Source organism: Entelurus aequoreus, linkage group LG09 (assembly GCF_033978785.1).
Source record: "Entelurus aequoreus isolate RoL-2023_Sb linkage group LG09, RoL_Eaeq_v1.1, whole genome shotgun sequence".
NCBI lineage: Eukaryota > Metazoa > Chordata > Actinopteri > Syngnathiformes > Syngnathidae > Entelurus > Entelurus aequoreus.
The window spans coordinates 58,181,595-58,209,312 of record NC_084739.1 but is presented as its reverse complement, the minus strand read 5'-3'; the positions used below and the strand labels follow the sequence as shown (position 1 = coordinate 58,209,312).

Genomic DNA, 27,718 nt, shown 5'->3' with positions numbered 1-27,718 from the left:
CTCACACAAACAGCTGTTTGGCCCCTCTGACGCTTCACAGCTTTACAAACATTTGTACTAAACAGAACTTTAGAACATCAGATTGGAAGTTTCATCAACGGATTATAATTCACATCCAGCTATGAAGAAGAAGCTGTTGCGTGACACATGTTCACATGAAAAACACTGCCTGAATGGATGCTGTCTTTTCAAATGTAAAGTGTTATCTTTTTAATGGATTTCAATGACATTCACAAGCGCTAAGAAGACTCTGTGATCCATACATTTAATGCAAACTAGAAAAAAGGCGTCATAGCAAATTCTGCCTTTTTAGTAAGGAGCCTGCCTTCATTCCAGATTTGTGTCTGTAGGCTGGATGGGAGAATACGAATAAGAAAATTGCTTGTAACTTCAAGCGTGTAAAAAAACACTTCAACGCAAACAGGAAAATAGGGCCCATAGTTTAGGATTGTCACTATTTGAATGGATCTTACGTGACACTGTATGTTATTCCAGGAAGAGAGACTTTTGAACTACAGAAAAAGAGAGGTTATAGCAAACAAGGTTATAGTACACATGTGGCATCAGAACAAAATGGAAGGGTGGAAAATACATGCAATTCATGTGCAATATTTTCTTAGTTTACTACCAGTCTTTAGGTGACGTATTGAACCTATTGAACTTCCAAAGTTTACATACACTCACATGACCCTACACTGCAAATGTAACCAAGTGATATTAATGTAACTTATTAAGCATGTCTGAAACAAATAAATCATAACATATTCTCATAAGGCATATGAAAGATGAGCTTTAGCGAAACAATCGTAATACAACAAGAGTAATGTATAACTGCTTACAAATTGCGTGGACACTCATTACTGACAAGCTCTGTAAATTTGTGTGTTTGTCAGGTATTTGAATTCCTGATTCTTCTTCATGCAGCGGAGGCATCGTCACAAGACAAGGCTTACCCTTTCATTCATACACTCCTCCATTTTGACACCCGAGAATTCCTAAATGTTCTTGCGATGGTGAGTTTATTTTATTTTTTAAACTTTTATCACACTGATCAAGTTTTGTGGGTCTATAGATCTTAACGGTTCATAATTTTAGTTTTGTTGACATGAGGGCGACAGTAAAACTGTTTGACCCTTGATCCATCAATTTTCTATACCGCTTATCCTCAATTGGGTCGCGGGTAAGCTGGAGTCTATCCCAGGTGACTTCGGGCGAGGGGCGGGATGGGATACCCCCTAGGCTGGTCGCCAGCCTAATCGCAGGACACATATAGACAAACAACCATTCCCTCTCACATTTAGACCTATGCACAAATTAGAGTCTCCAATTAACCTGGTGCTTCTCAATTATTTTCTGTTATGCCCCCCCAGTAAGAAGAAAACATTTTGCGCGCCGCCCTCCCACTCTCCGCCGTGACTATAGATATAGTAGAATCATTTTGTCTATGAAATTTTTATTTTAATGTCTGAATAGCATTGTATCCAGTATTTTGCCGATACTGATACTTTTTACTTGAAAATGCCTGAATGATGCTGATTCCCTTTAATTAAATGATTATAATTATGATACTAATAAAACACAGGACAACTATTTAAACCAAATAAGAAAATAATATTTATTATTATATTTATTATTAATTTATCAACATTCTTAAAACCCTTCTGTTCAACCACAGAGAGAGGATGTAGGTCCTTTGCGATCATTTCAGCAATGCTCCTTGTGATATCCATGGCTCTTGGTGAATTATCTAGGTGAAATACAAAAATAATTAACATAATTAAACCTATAACCTATCTGTGTGTAGCCTAAACAAGGAATACTAAATTTCCTTCAACAAATGCACTAAAGGGTTATTATATTATGCCATATTCAGATTCAGATTTGAGGGAGGCTGGAAAACCTATTATAAGTGTATATTTTTCAGTTCCAGTAAAACAATTATGACTTAATATATGATAATAGTTTAATCTTTCTGCTCTCTGACCACAAATTACACTCTGAAAGACAACATTAATTAATGCTGGAAATAACTAGTGGACCTAAGTGAGAGGGGGCACATAAGGGCTGAGATAGACGCTTACGCAAACTCTGTGAAGAAATCTGAGCTATTTGCTGAATTTTTAGATGACAAACTACAACAAAAATACTCACCTTGGTATCAATCCTACAAATATTTAGATTGATCTGCCCACCCCGAAAGTACAGTGGCACCTCTGTTTTTTTCGTAATTCATTCCAAAGGGTCCAATAAAAACCAAAGCAATCGTTCCCATGAATAATGTAAATCCCAACACCCAGACACCCAAAAATATTAACTCAAAAGGAGAAGGGGGCCACATGAATGGCCAATTTGTACTTTGCTACAAGTTCTCTCTTGATTTCAATCGTGTTTGTCTCCTTCGTAGACATAGACAAGTGCTGGCACTCAGACAATTTTGAGTGTAACTTGTCTGCAACATGTACAGTCAATGTGTTGGCGGTAATTTGTCTATGGTGGCCACAAAGATTTCCCCTGCACAGAAAAGTAGTGTTATAAACATCAGTAGCAGCTACCTGTTTAATGCAGGTTTTACTCTGTATCATGGCCATTAAGATGAAAATTTGCTATAATGATGCATGATGTTGACAGAGTGTAACCCCTAAATTTTACCGATTGCATTTGCGTTGAGTTGAGGCTATGCTGGGAGTTTGCTTTTTGCCCTTCCAACACTCACCAGCTGCATGGGGAGCAGCTCCGCCAGACACCAAGAGTGACATCACAAAAGTCCTCATAGTAAAAGTAAGTAAATCATTTAAGATTTGGTTTCTTTCCTTCTAGACATTTGAAGACTTTAAAAATGACAAACAAGCCATTGAGTACCAGCAGAGGATCGTGGATATCTTACTTCAGGTAAAATTACTTTCTAATTGTTTTTTTTGTCCTGTTGATGGTGCAAATTGTTTGGAAGTTTTTATGAATTAAGAGACATGATCATATACATCACCATTACCAACTCATATTTACTCCAAACCATGGTTATTATACCGGCGGCAGCTTAAAGGGGCTTGTTGCAACTTGCTCATAGTAACATTTTTCAAAGCAAATAAAATAAAAAAAACATCACCGGCTAGCTTATGTTACCATTATTGGTTAAACAGAACACATTAGTTTCACAATTATCCATCCATCAATTCATCCATCTTCTTCCGCTTATCCGAGGTCGGGTCACGGGGGCAGCAGCCTAAGCAGGGAAGCCCAGACTTCCCTCTCCCCAACCACTTCGTCCAGCTCTTCCCGGGGGATCCTGAGGCGTTCCCAGGCCAGCCAGGAGACATAGTCTTCCCAACGTGTCCTGGGTCTTCCCCGTGGCCTCCTACCGGTCGGACGTGCCCTAAACACCTCCCTAGGGAGGCGTTCGGGTGGCATCCTGACCAGATGCCCGAACCACCTCATCTGGCTCCTCTCGATGTGGAGGAGCAGCGGCTTTACTTTGAGTTCCTCCCGGATAGCAGAGCTTCTCACCCAATCTCTAAGGGAGAGCACCGCCACCCGGCGGAGGAAACTCATTTTGGCCGCTTGTACCTGTGATCTTGTCCTTTCGGTCATAACCCAAAGCTCATGACCATAGGCGAGTATGGGAACGTAGATCGACCGGTAAATTGAAAGCTTTGCCTTCATGCTCAGCTCCTTCTTCACCACAACGGATCAATACAGCGTCCGCATTACTGAAGACGCCGCACCGATCCGCCTGTCGATCTCACAATCCACACTTCCCTCACTCTTGAACAAGACTCCGAGGTACTTGAACTCCTCGACTTGGGGCAGGCACTCCACCCTTTTCTTGGACGAGAACCATGGACTCGGGCTTGGAGGTGCTGATTCTCATCCCATTCGCTTCACACTCTGCTGCGAACTGATCCAGTGAGACCTGAAGATCCTGGCCAGATGAAGCCATCAGGGCCACATCATCTGCAAAAAGCAGAGACCTAATCCTGCAGCCACCAAACTGGATCCCCTCAACGGCCTGACTGCGCCTACAAATTCTGTCCATAAAAGTTATGAACAGAATCGGTGACAAAGGGCAGCCCTGGCGCAGTCCAACCCTCACTGGAAACGTGTCCGACTTACTGCCGGCAATGCGGACCAAGCTCTGACACTGATCGTACAGGGAGCGGATTGCCACAATCAGACAGTCCGATACCCCATACTCTCTGAGCACTCCCCACAGGACTTTCCGAGGGACACGGTTGAATGCCTTCTCCAAGTCCGTAAAGCACATGTAGACTGGTTGGGCAATTGTACCAATACCATTGTCAGTTCAAATAAATTAATCTACAAAATTAGCAGCTTTTGTTAATGAAGCAACTTTTTCCTGGTTTCATTAAACAAGGATTCGTTCTGGCAGACATGTTTTAAGCTCCTCAAGGAATATTAATCATTGGCTCTTTTAATGTTTTAACATTACTGACTCCAATTATTGAATAACAAGATTTTTTTTTGTGCAGACTAAATGTTTGTATCACTCTTTACAATTTTAGTTGATAGCCAGCACTTTTTTTTTTTTTAACAATTAACAATCTTACATTTTCTCCATGTACAAGCTAGCACGCTTACACAAGTTTGCATTGTAATAACAGTGAATAAAAAACACCATCATCAGCCTCTCCATATTTTCATTGATAGGTGTCTGTCATTTAAAGAAGGATTCTCTCTTCTCTTGCGTTATCATAGCTTTTATAGGCAACTGCTGGTGCTATGTTGCTTCGCCAATTTGGCTTGTCGCACACCTCAGTTATGTTTTTCAATGGTTTATTTCTTTAATTCAATTAATATAATCCACTTCTCAACACTGTCCTTCACATTTACTTACTTTGTTCTCATTGTTGGAAAAGCGAAGTGACTGAGACAGCAGATGTACAGTGCATCCAGAAAGTATTCACAGCGCTTCACTTTTTCCACATTTCGTTATGTCACAGCCATATTCCATTCATCCATCTATCCATATTCTTCCTTTTTTTTTCGAATATCCCCCCGAACGCCTCTCTTGGAGGTGTTTAGGGCACGTCTGACTGGTAGGAGGCAACAAGGTTCTAGGACACGTTGGAGAGTGTCTCTTTTTAAATAATTTTTTAAAAAATGTATTCAAATTTAAAAAAAAATAAAAATCACATGTACATAAGTATTCACAGCGTTTGAGCAATACTTTGTTAATGCACCTTTGGCAGCAATTAAGGCCTTAAGTCTTTTTGAATACGATGCTTCAAGCTTGGCACATATATCTTTGGGCAGTTTGGCCCATTTTTCTTTTCAAGCTCCAGAGGCTGCACTGAAGGATCATGAGTTTTAGTATGATTGAAAAACTACTAAAACTCACTGCTTTATTGAGGATTTTTCTATTGCAGTACACACAAACACACATACATACAGTATATTTTTTACAAAGTGGGGGCTTTTGGAGCAAGGACATATTGCATTTGTAGTTGAATAAATATTGTGTCTTTTGTTATGCACTTATTATATTTTTCTTATTATCTAAGGTGATGGTGGACAACCCAGACTTTACACCTTCCCAGGTTGGCGGACTATTCACGTTTTTGGCTCGCCAGTTATCAAAACCAGACAACACGCTTTTTGTCAACAGAAAGTTATTCGATCAGGTAATCAATCACACATTACATTTTGAGTCTCCCACACAATGTATTTTATAATTACCAATTATACCGTATTATGACTTTCCAAATTTAAAACAAGTTTGCTGCTAATACTCAAGCCTTTTGTAATATCTGAGATGTGCTATCCACTAATTTTACCTCATTTGTACAGTTACCATATAAATCCATCCATCCATCCATTTCCCTCCGCTTATCCATGTCCGGGTCGCGAGGGCAGTAGCCTAAGCTGAGATGCCCTGACTTCCCTGTCCCCAGCCACCACCTATAATTCCACTGGGAGGACACAGAGGTGTTCCCAGGCCAGCTGTGAGACATAGTCCCTCCAGTATGTTCTATGTCTACCCCGAGGCCTCATACCAGCTGGACATGCCCGAGCCACCTTAGCTGGCTCCTGTATACGTGAAGGAGCAGTGGCTCTCCTCTGAGCCTCTCCCGGATGACCAAGCTTCTCACATTATCCTGAGGGTGATCTTAGACATCACACGGAGGAACCTAATTTCTGCCGCTTGTATTCGCGACCTTGTCTTTTCGGTCATTAACCATAGCTCGTGACCATAGGTGAGGGTAGGAATGACCGGTAAATTGAGAGCTCTGCCTTCTGGCTCAGCTCCTTCTTCACCACAACAGACTGGGACAGTGACTACTTCACCACCGACGCTGCACCGATCCGTCTGTCAATCTTGCATTCCATTCTTCCCTCATTTGTGAACAAGACCTTGAGATACTTGAACTCCTCCACTTTAGGCAGAACTTCACTCCCAACCCAGGGGGTGCACCTTTCCAACTGAGAGCCATGGTCTCAGATTTGGAGGTACTGAACCGCATCCCAGCAGCTTCACACTCGGCTGCAAACCACCCCTGTGAACGCTGAAGGTCCCAGCCTGATAAAGCCAGCAGGACCACATCATCTGCAAAAAACAGAGATGCAATCCTCTGGACACCAAACTGGAAACCCTCCACACTATGACTTCACTTAGAAATTCTGTCCATAAAGATAATAAACAGGCGGAGTCCAATGTTACTGTAAACATGTCTGATTTAACACCGGCAAAGCGAACCAGACTTCTGCTGCCATTGTACAGGGACCGAATGGACCGTAGTAACGGACCCTGAACTTCTTACTCCTGCTTCTGTTGCTTTCATATGCACTTTCTACTTCATGTACATATATACATTTTTTAAGTGTTTCTGTTTTAAAAAAAAAATAAAACTTGGTTAAAGGATTTCAGTATAAGTTGTTTTTGAAATTTTTGAGCACATTTGAAATTACCGCGATAACAATGATAAGAAATGGTCATACCGTGAAATCGTTATAATTAGGGATGTCCGATAATATTGGTCTGCCGATATTATCGGCCGATAAATGCGTTAAAATGTAATATCGGAAATTATCGGTATCGTTTTTTTTTTGTTTTTTTTAAAAATTAAATCCACATAAAAAACACAAGATACACTTACAATTAGTGCACCAACCCAAAAAACATCCCTCCCCCATTTACACTCATTCACACTCATTCACACAAAAGGGTTGTTTCTTTCTGTTATTAATATTCTGGTTCCTACATTATATATCAATATATATCAATACAGTCTGCAAGGGATACAGTCCGTAAGCACACATGATTGTGCGTGCTGCTGGTCCACTAATAATACTAACCTTTAACAGTTAATTTTACACATTTTCATTAATTACTAGTTTCTGTGTAACTGTTTTTATATTGTTTTACTTTCTTTTTTATTCAAGAAAATGTTTTTAATTTATTTATCTTATTTTATTTTATTCATTTTTTAAAAAAGTACCTTATCTTCACCATACCTGGTTGTCCAAATTAGGCATAATAATGTGTTAATTCCACGACTGTATATATCGGTTGATATCGGTATCGGTTGATATCGGTATCGGTAATTAAAGAGTTGGACAATATCGGCATATCGGATATCGGCAAAAAGCCATTATCGGACATCCCTAGTTATAATGGACAATTGTAACTTAATTGTTTAATCGAATAAATTGATAAAAACACCCCGACATTACTTTTTTTCTTACATTTTCAACTGTTTAAGACATCGCATAATTAACGTTAATCGGTATAAACAACATGGGCGCAGCCATTTTGAAAGCGTGTGTCAAAAGTTAACCGACAACGAGAACAGCCGAGTTGTTCTGATATTTTCCGAGAGATACACTAGTTGCATCAGAGTCTGCCAATCCAGGCGTGTCAGTCACGACAGTCCCACAACATCCAGACCCTTGAGGTATTCAGGGCGAATCTCATCCTCTCCTGGTGCCTTGCCACTGGGCAATTTTTTACTTACCTCAGCAACTTTGACTCTTGTGATGGACATGTCTGCATTTGTGACCTCAGACTCTGTCTCCTCCACGGATGGTGTGTCTGTAGGATTAAGAAGATCCTCAAAGTATTACTTCCACCGCCCAACTATATCCCCAGTAGTGATTAGCAGGTTTCCACCCCCACTATACACAGTGTGGACAGGTCACTGCTTCCCCCTCTCGAGGCGTCGGATGGTTTGCTAGAATCTCTTTGAGGCCGACCGAAAATCTTGCTTCATGGTCTCCTCGAACTCCTCCCACCCCAGAGTTCTTGCTTCAGCTGCAGCTCGCTTAGCCTGTAGGGGTTTGTTGTGGACAAACCGTAGCTCAAACCGAAGTCCAATAACAGAACACCACTCTGATTCAGATCGGGGAGGCCATTCTTCTCCAATCACGCCGCTCTAGGTTTTGATGTTGCTGCCAACGTGAGCGTTGAAGTCATCCAGTAGAACGACAGAGTCCCTGTGGGAGACGCCTTGCAGCACTCCCCCCCAGGTTCCCCAAGAAGGCCGGGTACTCCAAACTTCCATTTGGCGCATATGCGCAAACCACAGTCAGAGCCTGTCCCCTGGACCGAAGGTGCAGGGCTGCAGAGAATTAACCCTCTATTCACCGGGGATGAGACACAGGCGCCAAGCCGAGAAGCAAATAATAAACCCACACCTGCTCGCCGCCTAACACCCGTGGCAACTCTAGCATAGAGCAAAGTCCAACCCCTCTAAAGGAGTTTATGTTGATACACTTGTTGTTGGTTGGTTATGCTCCTTGTATCTCCAAAACACTGTTCAGTAAATAATGTTAGTTGAGACACTTACTGTTCTTTGGTGCAAACATTTGATATTATTTATTGGGTACAGTATCAACATTCATTCATTCATCTTTATTCCTTTCAGGTCCTGGAGTTCCTCTGCAAATCAGATGATGACTCTCGGCATACTGAACGACAGCAGGTTAGTGGAGGATTGATAAGGCAACTTGACTACTAGATTTAAATGAAAAAGCCTATTAAAAAAAAAACAGTAATGTAATTCGATTATTATCACGAACCGTGGTACTTTGGTTTTCATTATTAATCCCTTCTAAAAATTTGGAAAAAAACGGAAGCAATTTTTCCCATAACAAATGTGAATCCAATTAATCTGTTCCAGACAGTCAGAAATATTAACCCAAAATGACGGTTTCCAAATCCCATATTGATATTGAATATCGGTCTGATATCAGCAAAAAACAAGTATCCGATTATTTTTACATATAAGCAGTTAAAATCTTCTATGTAAGTGCTCCGATAGAAGTAGTCCTGCTCCGTGTTCACTTGTGCAAAGCTGGCCAGCCAGTTAACGTCTAACTGTCTTCTAATAAGCACACAAGGTTGGTGTTTTCATGTATGTAACAGCTAAGCACACAAGATAGACATCTGTAAAAAAAAAATAGGGGTGTAATGATTCGTTTTAACATAGATTTCATTCAGAATTTGTGGTTGCTAGTACGATTCAGGGAAGATATTACCGGTAATTTTTTGGGACGGTATGATCCAAAACGATTCAGTGAAATGGAATTGATTCAGTATCGTTTTTTGAAGAAAAAAGACAACCAATGTGTCTGTGAAATAAATATAGAACACTGCAGGTGAAGTTTCCTATATTCGTTATTTATTTTAAGGGATTATATATAAATGAATTATGGATACAAACAAGCAAGTAAACAACAAGTAATGGTTAATGCATTCACATCCTATTTGAATAAATTGCAACCAACACTTTAGATTGAATTAACAAGAGGAACACTTTTCTGCTCTCATCTTCAACATTTAAGTCACTTTAAATAAAAGTACAGTAACCAACATTTTAGCAGTAGATTCAATTGCTACTTCTGCTTTTTTTTTCAACATAAAACAATACAATATTAATGTCAAAAATAAAGTGCAACATCTCTTCAGGGTGAATAAACATTAGGTTTACCTGGTACTTTTACTGTTTACTTTTCCACATTTTGTTACGTAACAGCCTTATTCCAAAATAGCATACATTAAATTTTGTACTTAAAATGATGCCTTTTTTTTTTTTTGGAGACATTTTTGCAAATGATTTAAAAATAGAAAAACTAAGAAACCACGTGTACATAAGTATAGTACAGTGAAATAAGGTGCATCTTGTTTAAACGGATCATCCTTGAGCTGTTCCTACAGCTTAATTGGAGTCCACCTGTGGTAAGTTAGTTGGTTGGACACCATTTTGAAACGCACACACCTGTCTATATATAAGGTCGCACACTTAGCAGTGCATGGCAGAGCACAAAGTAAGAATGAAGTGGATGGAATTGCCTGTAGACCTCTGAGACAGGATTGCCTCGAGACACACATCTGGGGGAGGGTACAAAAAATATCTGCTGCCTTGAAGGTCCAAATGAGCACAGTGGCCTCCATCACTCATAAATTTAAGAAGTTTGGAACCACCAGGACTCTTTCGAGAGCTGGCCGGCCATGTAAACTGAGCGATTGGGGGAGACTGCCCCTAGTCAGGTAGGTGAACAAGAACCCAATGGCCACTCTTCAGGACTACAGCATTTCTCTGTGGAGAGAGGAGAACCTTGTAGAAGGACAACTATCTCTGCAGCAATCCACCAGCCAGGCCTGTGCAGCAGAGTGGCCAGACGGAAGCCATTGTTTCGTAAAAAGCACATGGCAGCCCACCTGGAGTTTACCAAAATGCACCTGAAAGACTTTCAGAACATTAAAAACAAGATTCTCTGGTCTGATGAGACAAAGATTGAACTCTTTTGAATGCCAGGTGTCATGTTTGGAGGAAATCAGGCACCACTCATTACCAGGCCAATACCATCCCTACAGTGAAGCATGGTGGTGGCAGCATCATGCTGTGGGATGTCTTTCAGCAGCAGTAACTGGGAAATTAGTCAGGGTAGAGGGAAAGATAAATGCAGCATTATACAGAGACAATCTGGATGAAAACTTGCTCCGGAGCACTCTTGAACTCAGCCTAAGGCAACAGTTCATCTTTCAGCAGGACAACGGTTTAGCACACAGCCAAGATATCAAAGGAATGGCTTCAGAAAAACTCTGTCAATGTCCAGAGTCCAGCAAGTGCCCAGACTTGTGTCCGATTCAACATATTTGGAGAGATCTGAAAATGGCTGTGCACAGACGCTTCCCATCCAACCTGATAGAGCTTGAGAAGTGCTGCAAAGAGGAATGGGCGAAACTGTCTAAAAATTAGTGTGCCAAGCTTCTGTCATTGTATTCAAGAAGACTTACGATTTTAATTCAATCAATCAATCAATGTTTATTTATATAGCCCTAAATCACAAGTGTCTCAAAGGGCTGTACAAGCCACAACGACATCCTCGGTGTCGAGTGGGTCTGACATAATATTGTGAAAGTCCAACACATCAGCGAAAGTCCAGTCCATGGTGGGGCCAGCGGGAACCATCCCGAGCGGAGACGGGTCAGCAGCGTAGAGATGTCCCCATCCGATGGACAGGCTAGCGGTCCACCCCGGAGCAGAGTAGAAAAGAAAAGAAAAGAAACGGCAGATCAACTGGTCTAAAAAGGGAGTCTATTTAAAGGCTAGAGTATACAAATGAGTTTTAAGATGAGACTTAAATGCTTCTACTGAGGTAGCATCTCTAACTTTTACCGGGAGGGCATTCCATAGTACTGGAGCCCGAATAGAAAACGCTCTATAGCCCGCAGACTTTTTTTGGGCTCTGGGAATCACTAATAAGCCGGAGTTCTTTGAACGCAGATTTCTTGCCGGGACATATGGTACAATACAATCGGCAAGATAGGCTGGAGCTAAACCGTGTAGTATTTTATACGTAAGTAGTAAAACCTTAAAGTCGCATCTTAGGTGCACAGGAAGCCAGTGCAAGTGAGCCAGTATAGGCGTAATATGATCAAACTTTCTTGTTTTTGTCAAAAGTCTAGCAGCCGCATTTTGTACCATCTGTAATCTTTTAATGCTAGACATAGGGAGGCCCGAAAATAAAACGTTACAGTAATCGAGACGAGACGTAACGAACGCATGAATAATGATCTCAGCATCGCTTGTGGACAAAATGGAACGAATTTTAGCGATATTACGGAGATGAAAGAAGGCCGTTTTAGTAACACTCTTAATGTGTGACTCAAACGAGAGAGTTGGGTCGAAGATAATACCCAGATTCTTTACCGAGTCGCCTTGTTTAATTGTTTGGTTGTCAAATGTTAAGGTGGTATTATTAAATAGATGTCGGTGTTGAGCAGGACCGATAATCAGCATTTCCGTTTTCTTAGCGTTGAGTTGCAAAAAGTTAGCGGACATCCATTGTTTAATTTCATTAAGACACGCCTCCAGCTGACTACAATCCGGCGTGTTATTTGTTTTGTGTAATTGCTACCAAAGTTGTATCAACAAAGTATTGAGCAAAGACTGAATACTAAAATACATGTTTTTTTTCTATTTTTTCTATTATTAACACATTTGCAAAAAGCTATGTATATATTAAAAAAAAACATATTACATTTTTGAATAAGGCTGTAACATAACAAAATGTGAGCAAAGTGAAGCGCTGTGACTACACTCTGGATGCACTGTAACCTCACCTTACCTTTATTGAAGACTGAGAGGCTGACTAGAGAGGTACCTTTGTACTTTGCAGTCAGTTTCTTTCTTTCTCGAATTCAATAATGTTTTCCCGACATAATATAACTACATTATTGACTTACATTTTGGAAAAGTTTTTTTTTTGATGCCTTGTTTAAGAGGGCATCCTTAATGCTCATCATCTCTTATCTCTTCAGCTTTTGATCTTTATATTTTCCCTTTTTATTCCTTTTCCTCTCCAATTTAAATATACATGTTTATTTGGATACATTAATGGCCAAAACCACTGAGTTAAACAATGGACTAGTTCAGAGAAGCAAGTGATTGTACATTTACCAAGACTTCATCTTGTTCTTGACAATGTTATAATGTTCATGATGACTGGGCTCTTTTACTGGTTTCTAGGTTCTGCTGCAGCTCCTCCAGGTCGGGGGTGTGGTCCAGTTTGATGAAGGAAATCTGTTGACTTTGGCAGAGGGAGCCAAATTGTTAGTAAATAATCCACATCAACTGCAGATAGACAAATAAATGGCAATAGTAAGAAAAATGATGAGAATGCCCTCTTTCTGGAACTTTGCCTATCGTTCACAATCATTATAAGAGACGAGAAGACAAAAGGTTTTTGTTTGTTTTTTTGCATTCTAACACATGAAAATCGTCTCGTTCTGGGCCGCTAGCAATGCAGCTAATGGAAGTAATCTATTCGATCTCTAAATTACTTAAAAAATGCATTCAAAAAACGTCACCAATACTCTATTTACATTCTGTAACCTGTATAATAACCAAGCTGTAGCGACATTGTTACTGTAAGAGCGAACACTGAGGAACTCTTTTTCTAGCGTAGTAACACATTGGCGTGCTTTGTATTAGCCGTAAAAGCTAACTACGACAAGAGATAAGCTAGCTTCTACGTCAAGACGGAACACATTTGGGTTTGTCATGCACAACACATTGCGATAAGACACCAGTCTGTACTGACTGAAAAATATGGATAATCATATTACAGTATCTGTGAAGTATTAGCCCTCATTTAATGTTTTGTTTGTACAAAGCTAGCCAGACAGCGTATGTACTGTAGTTGTAATAACACGCTTGACGTGCTGCATGTATCATGATCAATATAAAGTGTGACTCACTTGATTGACAGTTGTCTCTTTGATCCAGCAGGCCATGGAAATTTTTTCTGGTTTATTTGGGGTAAGCACAGCATTTATGTCGAAATAGCTTGTCTCCAAATTCAACATTTGCAGCTTTGAGAGGCTTTCACCTCACTCTATCAGCTTCCGTCTGCTCCAACGTTTCACTCTCTTCTTCGTGCTCGCTTCTAGAAGCAGCAGTTCATCCTCCGTTTATTCAGGTTTAAAAAGATATAAGGTTGTGAATCCTTTCCTTCGGAAATTAGAAAAATTATCAAAATGCGGTAAATATTGTACATATTACATATTGGTATGAACTGTTACTACATTATATTTAGACTTTCAGTGTGTATATAGAAACGTTGATGTTTTAGAGAGCTTTGAAGGCTACAACGTTGACTCCCATTAGCCTCATCTTCCAAGCGTTTTTTTTATCATCTTTAAAATCCTAATAAAAAAAAACGTGTGTTTTTATCTCTCATATTGATTGTGAACGATAAGCAACATTCCAAAACAAGTGCAGTTCCCCTTAAATACTATTGTTTTTCTTAAACTTTTACACAATAAACAGTAGACAGGCCATACAAACCGCTCAACCACACACGCAGAGCATAATTTGTGTTGAGATACTTAGAGTGGATGTCTGAGTTGACTTTCCAAGACTGCATCTGCCTTTAAAATCTATTTATTACACTTAGTTATTGTACTTTTTTCTTTGTCTTTCAATCCAGCTACCAAATTCTTGAATTTCTTTACGAAAAGAAACATATGTATGACAAAACCATTGACTGCTACATGAAAGACCCTCAGAGAAAGGTAACAATAACAAGATCTCATGAAAATAAAATTCCAATTGTAGCAAGTCATGGCAGGTGTGTCTCTTTGTGTCTGTATAGGGTGAGATCTTCTCTTACATCCACCAACTGATGTCTACATCGAGTCCCACATCTGAGGAGAAACAAATGGTTCAGAACAAAACACTACAACATATACAGGTAAACTCATGTGCATTGATCAACTTGAAGAATCCTGATCTTGTCATTGTAAACTAATTGGGAAAAAATGTCCACCATAACCTTTTTGGGGTTTTTCTAATGCTATGATATAGCTAGTACCTCATTAACAGTATGGATAATGTACGTGAATAGCTCATTAACTATGCAAGGCTCAAAGTGGTGGTCAAGCGAGTGTCTGTTGTCAAAGCGCTCTGGGCGGCATTTTGACAAATTAGCAAGAATCACGTCAATAATGAATAAAGCAAAAAATATTTTGGATCACTCCATATTCTCTCCTGCTCACTAGTGTTACCATATCTGAGTTATTTTGTAGGATTATGGGGAAATGTGTGCTTTATTCACTAACGATGTTACTAAAAAGATCAATTCGAATAACACAATGTTGAATATAGAGAACATACAACCCCTTTATTTATTGAATTATAAATATTGAAATTCAACGACTTGGTGCATTTGCAAACAGCTAAAATTATGTACAAAGCAAACTATGACCTGCTACCCAAGAATGTGCAAAAATTATTCTCAACAAAAGAGGAGAAATATAACCTTACAGGAAAATCTAATTTAAGACATTTGTATGCACGTAATCCGACACGTATCCGTATGTTGAATGAAATTATGGAATGGATTAAGATAGGAAATCAAACAAAGGACCAATATGATTCACTTTAAGAGACTATGATGAACATCTTGAACTTTAAAAAAAATAATGACATGATGATAATTTATGCATTTAATATTTGTTTACTTACTTATTGTATATTTATTTATTTATTATGTATTTATTTATTCACTGTTCTGTTACAAACAGAAAACAAGGAAATGGCATAAAACTGCTATGATGTGAAAAGGTGTAAGATTAAATAAACTGTTTCTTCCTACTCCTTTTTGGACGTGCTGTAATGAAACAAGTGGAAATGAGTGATGCATTACATTGTATCGTATGCATGTTTGAAATAAACTGAAATGTAAGCAGACCTAAAAGAGTTGAGCTTTTACCAAAGGCAACAATCATAAAAGAAGTTTCAGCACATACACAATGTTGACATCTATAGTTATATATTGATAAAGACGGGGAATAACACGCATTCTCTGCAGTTACAGTGAGCTGTGGTCACTTCTTCGTCTTCTTTCACAAGCAGCCAGGTCTTTCGTGGTGTCTTTTTATCTTTATGATGATGATGATGAATTACATTTGTAACGCACTTTACATTTGTTAAAATCTCAAAGTGCTACAAAGTATAAAAATAGAAAGTTACAATATATAATAGAAAATTAAAATTGAAATAAAAACATGAAAAACACTAGATAAACAATAGATAAAACATGAAAGCACTGGAAAAAAAACAGATAGGCAAGCAGTGTGTTTAAAAACAAGAAGGCAGAGAAATTAGATAAAAGCTGTGCTAAAAAGGTGGGTTTTTAGTCCCTTCTTAAAACGGTCGACCGACTGTGGTGCTCTAAGATGGTCGGGGAGAGCGTTCCATAGTTTGGGTGCAGTCAAGCAGAAAGCCTGGCGGCCCATTATTTGTAGGTTTGTCCTGATGGGTTGGAGGAGGTTGGTGTTTGAGGAGCGGAGGTTGTGGGTGGTAGGTTGAGGGGAAACTAGGTCCTTGAGGTAGGAGAGGGCGTTGCCGTAGATGCATTGATGTTTTAGCAGGTTAATCTTGAATTCGGTCCGGGATGCTATAGGGAGCCAGTGGAGTGATTTGAGGATAGGTGTGATATGATCACACTTGCGCACTCTCATCAGGATCCTCGCTGCGCTGTTTTGGATGTACTGGAGCTTTTTAGATGCTCTTTTTGGGGACCCTGACGAGAAGTGCGTTGCAGTAATCAAGCCTGGAGGAGATGAAAGCATGGACAAGTCTTTCAGTGTCGGCTGAAGTGAGTGAGGGGTGGAGTCTTGAGATGTTGCGGAGGTGAAAGAAAGAGGTTTTGCACAGATGGTTGGTGTGGGCTTCAAAGTTCAAAGTTTATGAGTGGTAAACATAATGGGAAAATGACAAGCAGTGAATCAAGTGCTACTCGCAGTTTGTTTACAAGGACACGTCCTCCCAAGACACAAAGTTAAATCATAAAATGCTACCTTACCCGAGTAAAAATGATGCATGAATTATCCGGGAAAGTCTTGATCCCAATTTCTTTGATCCATCCACACACGAAGAAATTGTAGGCCACTGTGCTTTCCCAAGCTTCCATCTGTTTTTTCGTGTAGAATGTTGTCTGAAGCACCAAATAGTTCAAAATGTCTGGGAACGCGACCTTTCGATAATCCTTGATATCATTCGACAAATCTTTTTGTATAGAGATCAATATTATTGCATAGTTAGATTTTTTGCTCATATCTGCCTATAGTGCTAAGATCTAGGCCCCCTGGGTACTCAGATAGTTTGCACACAGTTTGCTGCACACTAGCCATATCGGTTTGGTTGACCACCACTTAATTTACTTCCTTTCAAAAGTCACGTGACAGAATACAACCTTTTTAAAGGTAGTAATTTCCTACTTGCGCGGGTCAATAATTGTGAGAAGCAATCTTGTGAGAAAGATGAGAAATATCATTCCTTGTCACTAGCAATTAGCAAAGCAGTTTACCTGGCGCTATGGCATGCTGTGTATGTAGGCTACTATGTATGTTGGAAGACGACACTCTCCAGAGCAAATTGTTTTAACAGTAAAATGTAATATTTTCATATCAGTAATTCCGATGATAGGAAAAGGGGTAGTAATAAATAATCTATGCTTCTTCCTACTCCTTTTCGGACATGCTAGAATAAGAAACTGTAAAAACATGATGTATCATATTGTAATTGTATGCATGTTAGGAGTTAACTAACACCATAACCGTAACCAATTGTGGCATGAGTCACACTGAAAATTATGAGAGGAAGAGTTCAGCTTGCAAAAGAAAATATGATTTGTTGAACACTAAATTTTCATAACCAAATAGTACAGCACAAAGGACCAGAGGGTGAGTAACTTTAGTAACACTCTTAAGTCAGGGCTCTGTACCGAGGATGTCGTTGTGGCTTGTGCAGCCCTTTGAGACACTTGTGATTTAGGGCTATATAAATAAACATTGATTGATTGATTGATTGATGGCTGGTGTAACAGTGGTCACCTGCACAACTGAGCTATTTAGAGCAGTGCTACGGATTGAGCTAAAACCCATGGGCTGTGATGTCATTATCATGTATGAATGTAGTTTTATGTAGGTTTGCCTATAGTAGGTATGTATGTCACAACATGTATATGTCTATACAAGTTGTATTATATATATTTAGTGTCATCTTCTTAAAAAATTACTATACTGTTTTACCTCAGCTTCTATATAAGTGCCTGATAAAGATGTTTTTTGTTTGTTTGTAATTGACTGTGTTGTATCGTACGTTCGCAGGAATTGGTAACTATTGATGCAAGCAAGTCAGCGGACCTGGTTGTGTGTCACTTTGTTGAAGAAGTGAAGCAAATTATCTGTGAGCTTCCGGTAAGGGCTGAATGAAAAAGGAATGTAGTATATGTTGTATATGTATTTCTAGTAGGACAGAAAAGACTTAACTTTAAAAACTTAAGAACAGTCAAAAATATATATTTTAGTTTAAGTATAGCAAAATAATTAGTTTTCAATGATAAAAAGCTTGATGATGATTGTTTAAAATGAGTTTTTTGAAAATCCTGATGAGAAAGCTAGAGCTGTATGCAATAAATGCTCAGTGACGTTTTTCAATGAAGTAAGTGCTTGTGAAGTCTTTAGTTTGCATAATTCAGTGAGTTACCACAAACCTTTGTTTCTTTGTTCCTTGTGTATTGAAAAGTATTCCTAATGTTAGCTTTGAGCATCAATCTAAAATAAAATTTTTTAAATTAAAATGTATAATTATAACGATTGAAAGCTACCTTATGTAGTTCTATGTTTTTTCACTCTACAAGTTATTTGAACATGGATAATCAAACTCAAAATGTAATTCATATGCATCTAAATGTAGCTTTTACAATATTTTTTTGTTCTCGACAGGATGGCGAGCTACTTTTCAATTTTTTGACCTGTCTCCTGGAGTCTTGGTACTTCCTGCTTTATTGTTCTCCTGCAAACCTTTTGTCTCCTCTGCATTTTCTTTTGTCGTAGCATTTCAACTTTCCATTTCACTTTCTTATAGGGAACATCATTATCCAGGGACCACCATTCCTCTGGAACAAGATCTCCACAAGCTATTGTTGGACTTGCTGTGTCGTTTTGCCCCACAACAACTTCTGCACTTCCTTCAGACATCACAACATTACAAACTGGATGAAGCCATACAAGTACGGATTTTTTTTTTTCAAATATGATTCTAAAAACTAGGTTTGTGCCGATCGAAAAGCCACCAATCAGTATTAGCCGATTTTTGTGAAAAAGTATGTGATCGGCAAATGCTTATCACAAAAGCCGAACCTCTCTGGTAGACAGGAAAGCGCATCTAATAGTGTATTTCAGTATCAGAATCAACTTTATTGGTCGAGTATATAACACACAAGGAGTTTGACTGGGTACTGTGTTGTCTTTGTTCGATGCAAGAAAAATGGAAAAATGCAACAATGATGAGAGAGTGCAGTACTGTGGCGGCCATCCGCAGCGCCATCTTGGTATGAAACAAAAGGGAGACATTTAAGAACACAAAAAACATAAAAGACTTTAGAGGAGCACCGAGCTGATGCAACAATCTGACACTTCAGAGGCGCTATGTCTACATACAGCTACAAAAGTAAAAAACAAAAAAAAGCAATACCTAAAACATGTTGCGCACATATGATTGCACCATGCATAGACAAACAACGAAACAAAACAAAAAGCACAATTTCAACACCCACATACACCGTGGTGGCCTCTCCAGTGCTCCAAACCATCGTCTGCTGGGGTATGGGGAGAGGGCAGCACTTCAAGAGGCAGGAACAGACCCAACAAAGCAGCCAAGAGAGCTGACTCCGTCCTAGGCTACCCACCAGCTCTCGGCCAATGTCCAGTCCGCGCTGATGAGCGAAAATGGTCCGAGAAGACCGAAGTGTCCGACACATGCTCACTCAGCCAGTGCCTAGCAAAGCCCATCCCGACGCCCAATGCTATTAGCTTAGCAGCCCCGTCTCCTCCTCTGCATCTCCTCCGGTCCATCCACGCGGTGGTACACAGTGGGGAGCCGCTCCCCTAAGATGATAATAATCATCTCCTTTGCGGCAAATAAACTGCATTTCTTAGTATCTTATGTATAATTATCACTGGAGGACAAGGCTAGACATGTTACACACCGGGTAAGAACATGGAGGAACAGACATGCTAATCGCTAAGTTAGCTGTAAAGCTGACTTGAAACAACACAAAAGATAAGTGTTTAAGAAACTTTAAGAAGTGTAGATGGAACCGAATTACAGCAGAAACAAGCTATTAACGGGAAATTAACAAGTAGATTAACAAGACAATGGTATAACAGCAAATGTGCGTGTGTGTCAAGCTGCACGTAAAGTGTGTGTGTGTGGCGGCGGGGGATAAATCCATAAATTGGTAGGGTCTATGCCAAAGGTGAAAGGAAACGGTGCTCTCGTAAGCTAAAACGGGGCAAGAGAGCCGGCTGGCTAGCTCAACTAAAGGCTAGCAGACCACCAATCCCATCATTCTTCCTAGCCCATTATCGCTCCCTGGACAACAAAATGTACTTATACGCATGAGACTGCGTTTCAAGGGAGATGAGGAACTCTGTACTGAGGATGTCGTTGTGGCTTGTACAGCCCTTTGAGACACTTGTGATTTAGGGCTATATAAATAAACATTGATTGATTGATTGATTGATACTTTGTCTGACGCATATGTGACTTAAGGACAGCCTGCCTGACTCAGCTTTCCAAATTGATGGACCACAGCTTTTCTGGCGTGACTGAGACCTCAGATTGGGGGGAAAAAGGGAAGTGTTTACAGTATGTCAACAAAGGTTGGTGTACCAACAATGGACTTATAGTAAGCTACTACTCAGAGGAAAAAGAGCATTTTACCATAAAATCCGGCCACACTGTCTGCCTTGCAAGTTCACTGCCATGTTTGTGACCATTGTGTACTTCCCACCAATGCTTAGCAAGGAGTTGCCGGAGCTACATGACCCCATTAGCTCTCTGCAAATTAAACACAGATTTTATGTTGTTGCAGGCAGCTTTAACCACACAAAACTGACGGACACCCTTCCTAGATTAATTTCCAACACGTGGGAATAACACACCTGACTGTGTGGACACCAACATACCCAGAGCCTACAGAGCCCTTCTCCATTCCCACCTCAGCTTCTTCGACCACATATTCATTCTGTTGGCCCCAGCCTACCATCCTCTGGTGAAACGTTCCAAACCCACAGTAAGGAGTGTCACTGTGTGGCCCAATGATGCAGCCTCTGTGCTCCAGAACTGCTTTCAGTGCACTGACTGGCAGATGTTCAGAGCAGCAGCCATACAGAATGGAGAAGTGGATGTGACTGTGCACTCTTTTCACGCCACCACTTGAGGACCGGCACGTCCCTCTCTTTCTTTAGCCAGGAGAGCGGAGACGCACCTTCACGCTGTCAGTGGGAGCAAGCGTGCTATCACAAAGACAATGTCACAGTGTTGGGAACGGCGTGGCGAAGTTGGTAGAGTGGTCGTGCCAGCAATCGGAGGGTTGCTGGTTACTGGGGTTCAAATGTTCAAGGGCTATAGTAGCATGTGGAAGAACCTCCTCAATCGGGAGTTTTATAAATCAGCCAAAACGGAGTAGGTCACAAGCATAAACAAGTGTTCAATTGGGTTAGGTGCACAGGTGTTGATACATTCGTTCCTTCAACTCTCAAATATTAAAGTTTAAGTAAGCACACCTCTTTGGGGTTTGAGGGGGTCATCTTGGAGGATGGGGTGTGGTCCCAGACTGTGGAGATAAGGGATCGACCAAAAATATGGGTGCACCAAACGATTTAAGAAGAAGAAGGAGCTCTTTATTGTCATTGCAAAAGTTCAACAAAATTAAATTTTGAGCACAGACCCGTTCATGAGCAGACATACATTGTACAGGGTAACAAAACAGGAACGCTGATGGGTCGTGCACTTACGACGTCCCGTAAAAGCTGGGAAAAAGGTGTCCGCAGAGGAGTGGGAAGGATGAGTTAAAAAAAAGTCGATCTCGGACTGGGCTCCTATGGAGGGGCAAGAAAAAAAATCTTGATAACCGATAAGCATACATATATGTTACAACATAGAAACTGCAAGACTTGCAACAGGAGGAGCTGTAGCTCCTCTAGTCGCTCTGCAGGCATTGCAAACAGAGTTCATCTCCCCAGGTGTTGTTACAGGGAATGAGATTGTTTCATCTTTGCTGCACTGCCCTTGAGGGGAATCGACTTTGCCACGTCGCAACCAGGGAAAACAATCCAGATAAACTTTTCACTCTTAATTGTCTACAGTATATCTGGTCCTCAAATTCATCCTGTAGGGCAGAAGGCGTCTCCGATGTTGTCCAGTTTGTGATTTAGTCCAAAACCACAACAGTCTGAGTGTCCACTCTCTGCCCACATCCTCCAATCGTCTGTGGCAGCTTTAAAACACCTTGAACGGCTGCCAGCATCTTCCAGTTTGTTGATACACCAAGGCAACATTTTCTTCAATCAGCAGATGTCCGGTTACCATTATTCCAAATAGGTAGAAATCTTCAACATCCTCAACTGAAAGGGTCGCCAGGCACCCAAGAGTCTGTTGTTTGTCCAGTAACAATCGTTCCAACATGACAGGTTGGTTCCTCCGAACTGGAGTACTTGTAAATTTTGTTGAGAGGCGAGTTGATCAATTCCATTGTTTAGATTTTTAAGAGCAGTGTAAATAAAAGCTACAAGAAAGTTACACAAGACAGGACAAGACAAGGAGGCGAGCAGGGCAGACGCCAGGCACGCTACACTGCTCTTTTCCCAAGAGTCCGTCATGTGTCCATCAACAACCGTTCCGACAGGACAGGCAGGTTCCCCCAAACCCGATATCTTGTCAATTTTGTTGAGAGGACAGTTGATTAATTCAATTGTTTAGATTTTGGAGAGCAGCGCAAAAAGAGGTTACAAGTAAGTTTAACAAGACAGGACAACACAAAGAGGCAAACAGGGCAGACACGGAGAGGGAGTGCGACTGCCTTTGCCTAGAACCAAGAGAGAATTTCTGAAATCGATTAACCTATTGATAATTTTTTTTGATTAATCTTGAGATTTACAGTTCTTTCTAGTGAGATTTAAGATTGCCATGATATACTTACCAATTATTTGCCCAAGATGTGCGGGCCGCAATTGTACTTGACCCCGACTTAAACAAGTTGAAAAACTTATTCGGGTGTTACCCTTTAGTGGTCAATTGTATGGAATATGTACTGTACTGTGCATTCTACTAATAAAAGTTTCAATCCATCAATCAAACCTTTAAGTTAAGTTGAAGGCTACAAAATATGGGCATACTCACGAGTAGCCCGGAGGATCCTCCAAGCATCATTGAAATAGCCGTCGTCCAGCCACTAAAATACAGCCAGGACATGGAAATACTTTGTCCCTGGATAATCCTTCTAAATTACAGCTGGGCTTTCTTGTGTTAAAACCACGGGTGTAAATTGTTCTGCAAAAACTTGGGTCAGCTAGACAGTCGCAGCTTCAATTAATAGCTTTCTTGTTAGCTTTCAGTGTCGTCAGCAATGCGTGTCCTGCGTTGTCATTCCACATCGCTCAAGCCAAAGCTTTGTCATTGATGTCAAAGATGAAATGCATCAAAAGAGTTTATCTCCATTTTGGTCAGAGAGTTACTGATAGAGCAATTTCTCTAAGAAGAAAGTGATAACAGAAAAAATCTTCCCAAGGGTTGACACATGGAACAAGGTGCTCCTCAAGGTATTGTGGTAGCCCCCCTCCTCTTCACCCTATATACCTTGGGTTTATGCTGCAACTCTGAACTGTGTCACACTCAGATGTTTGCAGATGACACCCACAGTGTATCAGAAATAACTGAGGGGGGAATTACAAGAGTCTTGTGAAAGATTTCATGGAGCCATACCAACCTCTTGTTGCTCAACACTGTCAAAACAAAGAAGTTTGCTATAGACTTTGGGATGTCCACACTTACTCTAAGCTGCGACCAGTGCTGATCAAGGGAAGCTATGGTGGGGGTAGTCACCACCTACAAATATCTTCGAACTGTGGCTGAACAGCAAGCTGGACTGGTCAACCAACACAAGCCAATTGTACATATGTCAGGCCCCTGTATAGGAATGGCCAGAGCAGACTGTTCTTCCTGAGAAGGCTGCAGTCCTTAAACGTTTGCAAGGCTTCCAGTCTTTTGTTACCAGTGTAATATTGTACACTGCTGTGGGCTGAGATGCCCTTGATGTAAAAATAATATGACGTTATTATACGAGCCAAAGAAAACTCCAGAAAAAGGTATTCTTAGCTGCGCTAACAAGAACTCCAACTTTGCTTCAATACCAATCTATGTTCGGCTTTTTCCTTCTAAAAACTATCATTTTAGTTTGAACTAATGGTAACCAACTAATGTCAATCATTTGTACCTTTGTCTGTCTATTTAGATCACTGAGAAGTACCACCACATTGAAGCTACAGGATATCTACTGGAGAAGAACGGAGACTATTTTGGAGCATTTGCAGTTTTATTAGAGGTATGCAAAACAAATCACTTTGGGAAATAGCAAAACATATATAAATGTTTCAAGTTAACTAAAGTGATTGCCTCAATGTCAGGAATATGTACAGTAAACTGTGTGTATTTCCACATTTGTTTATATAGTGTAAATGCAATGATAGATTAGTTTTTTTCTACAATAACTTACTCTCTCTAACGCTCACATATTTTTTTCAGGCATTAAAAGTGAAACTATCTGTGCTCACTGCTGACACCAACAGGGGACAGAGGGAAGATGAAGAAGACAATGAGTCAACTGTTTTGAGCAGAGTTGAGGATTCATTGAACGACCTCATTGCTTTAGGTCATCGCAGCTCTCAGAAACTCCAGGAGCCAAAGATAAAGGTAATTGAATGGTGTTTGTTTCCCCCTATGGACCTAAAGGAAGTGGTGGAGGACAGGAGAAGGCGACTACAGCTAGAGTTAGAGTTAGAGTTTGAGTTTATTTCGAACATGCAAGCATACAACATGATACATCACAATTTCCAGTTTCTCTTTTCAACATGTTCGAAAAGGAGTAGGAAGAAGCAGAGCTTATTTAATCCTACCCCTTTTCTTTACATAACAGTTGCTGAAACTTTTTTATTCACTTCCTGTTCTCAGTTTATTCACAATAAACTCCATAGGTAATCACAATAAAAATAAATAAATAAATAATAGTAAGAATTTAATAATAATAATTGGTTAAGAAAGTCATATTTGATATGATGAGATAAGTAAGATAACTTTAAGAATGGATGGATGAAATAAATTGAGAATGTTTGTCATGGTTCTTCTTCTTTGTACTTTGTAAACACTTTAAGTTTGAAGAGTTTCTTGAAGTGGATCATATTAGTACATTGTTTGATTGCTTTGCTTAATCCATTCCATAATTTAATTCCACATATTGATATACTGAAGGTCTTAAGTGTTGTACGTGCGTACAAATCTTTTAAATTACATTTTTCTCTAAGATTATATTTCTCCTCTTTTGTTGAGAAGAATTGTTGTATATTCTTGGGTAGCAGGTTATAGTTTGCTTTGTGCATAATTTTAGCTGTTTGCAAATTCACTATGTCGTGGAATTTCAGTATCTTTGATTCAATAAATAAAGGATTTGTATGTTCTCTATATCCAACATTATGTATTATTCTAACTGATCTTTTTTGTAATACCGTTAATGAATGAAGTGTACTTTTGTAATTATTTCCCCATATTTCTACACAGTAGCTCAGATATGGTAACACTAGTGAGCAGTAGAGAATATGAAGTGATTTTTTGTCTAGAACATGTTTTGCTTTATTCATTATTGACGTGTTTCTTGCTACTTTATGTTGTATATTTTTTACGTGAGATTTCCAGTTCAATTTATCATCAATCATTATACCTAGAAATTTGGTTTCATTTACTCTTTCAATTTCTATTCTGTCTATTTGTATTTGTGTTTGACTTTCTCTTCTACTGTTACCAAATAGCATTATTTTAGTTTTACTAAGATTCAACGATAGTCTGTTTTTGTCAAACCATCTTTTTAATTTGTTAATTTCTTCTGTTATTATTTGTATTATCTCCTGTGTGTTCTCTCCTGAACAAAACGCTGTTGTATCATCCGCAAATAATACTAACTTTAAATCTTTTGTAACTTTACAAATGTCATTTATATAGAGATTGAATAATTTAGGTCCTAATATTGATCCCTGAGGTACACCACAGGATATATTTAGGGTTGTAGACATGTGTTCGCCTAGCTTCACGTATTGTTTCCTGTTCGTTAGATAACTTCTTATCCAGTTTAATACTAACCCTCTGATGCCATATCGTTCTAGTTTTTTGATTAAAATATTGTGATTAATTGTGTCAAATGCTTTAGTTAGATCCATAAAAACTGCTGCTGCACATTTTTTACTGTCTATTGCATTGGTAATTTCTTCTGTAATTTCAATTAAAGCCATTGAAGTTGAGACATTAGCTCTGTATCCATATTGGTTCTCTTCGAGTATTCCATTTTTATTTATGAAACTCTCTAATCTGTTATTAAACAGTTTTTCAATGATTTTAGAAAATTGTGGAAGTAGAGAAACAGGTCTATAATTTGTAAATTGATGTTTGTCTCCAGTCTTATAAATTGGTGCAACTTTAGCTATTTTCATTTTGTTTGGGAATGTACCTGTTTGAAATGATAGATTACTAATATACATTAATGGTCCTGAGATCTCTTCTATAACCTTTTTTATCGTTTCCATATCAATTCCATTACAATCAGTTGAAGTCTTAGATTTACATTTTTTCACGATTGTAACTATTTCCTCCTGTGTCACATTACTGAGGAACATGGAGTTGGGATTTCGCTCTATGGTATCAATATAGTCCTCAATTGGAACTGGGTCTGGAATCCTTTCTTCCAATTTTGGTCCAATATTTACAAAATAATTATTGAAGCTTTCAACTACTTCCTTTATGTTGTCATTTTTTTTATTTCCGTCTAAAAAGTATTGAGGGTAGTCCCTCTTTGTGCCATTTTTAATAATGCTATTGAGGATGCCCCATGTTGCTCTCATATTATTTTTGTTCCTGTCCAATAATTCACTGTAATATTCTTTTCTACATGATCGTAGTATGTCTGTTAACTTGTTTTTATACTTTTTGTACTTAATTTCTGCCTCTATAGTTCTTTGTGCTATAAATTCTCTATATAGTGTATTCTTCTTCTTACAAGCATTTTTTAATCCTTTTGTCATCCATGGTTGATTATTCTTTCTCTGTTTATTACTGAGTGGACAATGGACAATGTTTGTCATAAAGTATTATGAACTTGTTTAAGAAATGTTCAAATGCTTCATCAACCTCTTTTTCCTTGTACACATTGTCCCAATCTTGCTTTTGTAGCTCAATTTTGAAAGCAGTCATCCTCTTCTCTGTGCACAGTCTTCGAAATGTCATTTTGTCTTCCATGTTCTTCTTGTAGTGTCCATCATATATTGTAAAAACTGGCAGATGATCACTAACGTCGGTTATAAGTAGACCACTTGTAGTGTTATTGTCAAACTCATTGGTAAAAATATTATCAATAAGCGTGGCACAGTGTGCTGTGATTCTGCTTGGCTTTGTGATTTTTGGATATAAACTGATGCTGTACATTGTATCAATGAAGTCATCAATAGACTTTTGCTTGTTAGGGTTCAATAAGTCAATATTAAAGTCACCACATAAGAACATTATTCTTTGACCATTATCCATGTAAGTAGCCTTGATCCATTCTTCAAATGTTTCTATACTTGACGTAGGTGATCTATATATACAAC

The 27,718-nt window shown here is 39.3% G+C and overlaps 1 protein-coding gene across 4 annotated transcripts in view; it reads left to right on the top strand.

Moving 5' to 3' along the window:
- vps8 (VPS8 subunit of CORVET complex) overlaps positions 1–27,718 on the top strand; it is a 103,818-nt gene that overhangs the window by 50,788 nt on the left and 25,312 nt on the right. For all 4 annotated transcript variants that reach the window (XM_062059004.1, XM_062059006.1, XM_062059008.1 and 1 more), the window contains exons 26-37: positions 894–1,013; positions 2,818–2,889; positions 5,517–5,636; positions 8,877–8,933; positions 12,987–13,069; positions 14,449–14,533; positions 14,614–14,712; positions 18,134–18,223; positions 18,752–18,798; positions 18,894–19,038; positions 24,325–24,414; positions 24,615–24,782. In XM_062059004.1, coding sequence (XP_061914988.1) covers positions 894–1,013; positions 2,818–2,889; positions 5,517–5,636; positions 8,877–8,933; positions 12,987–13,069; positions 14,449–14,533; positions 14,614–14,712; positions 18,134–18,223; positions 18,752–18,798; positions 18,894–19,038; positions 24,325–24,414; positions 24,615–24,782 — 1,176 coding nt within the window. The remainder of the gene's footprint in view (positions 1–893; positions 1,014–2,817; positions 2,890–5,516; positions 5,637–8,876; positions 8,934–12,986; positions 13,070–14,448; positions 14,534–14,613; positions 14,713–18,133; positions 18,224–18,751; positions 18,799–18,893; positions 19,039–24,324; positions 24,415–24,614; positions 24,783–27,718) is intronic.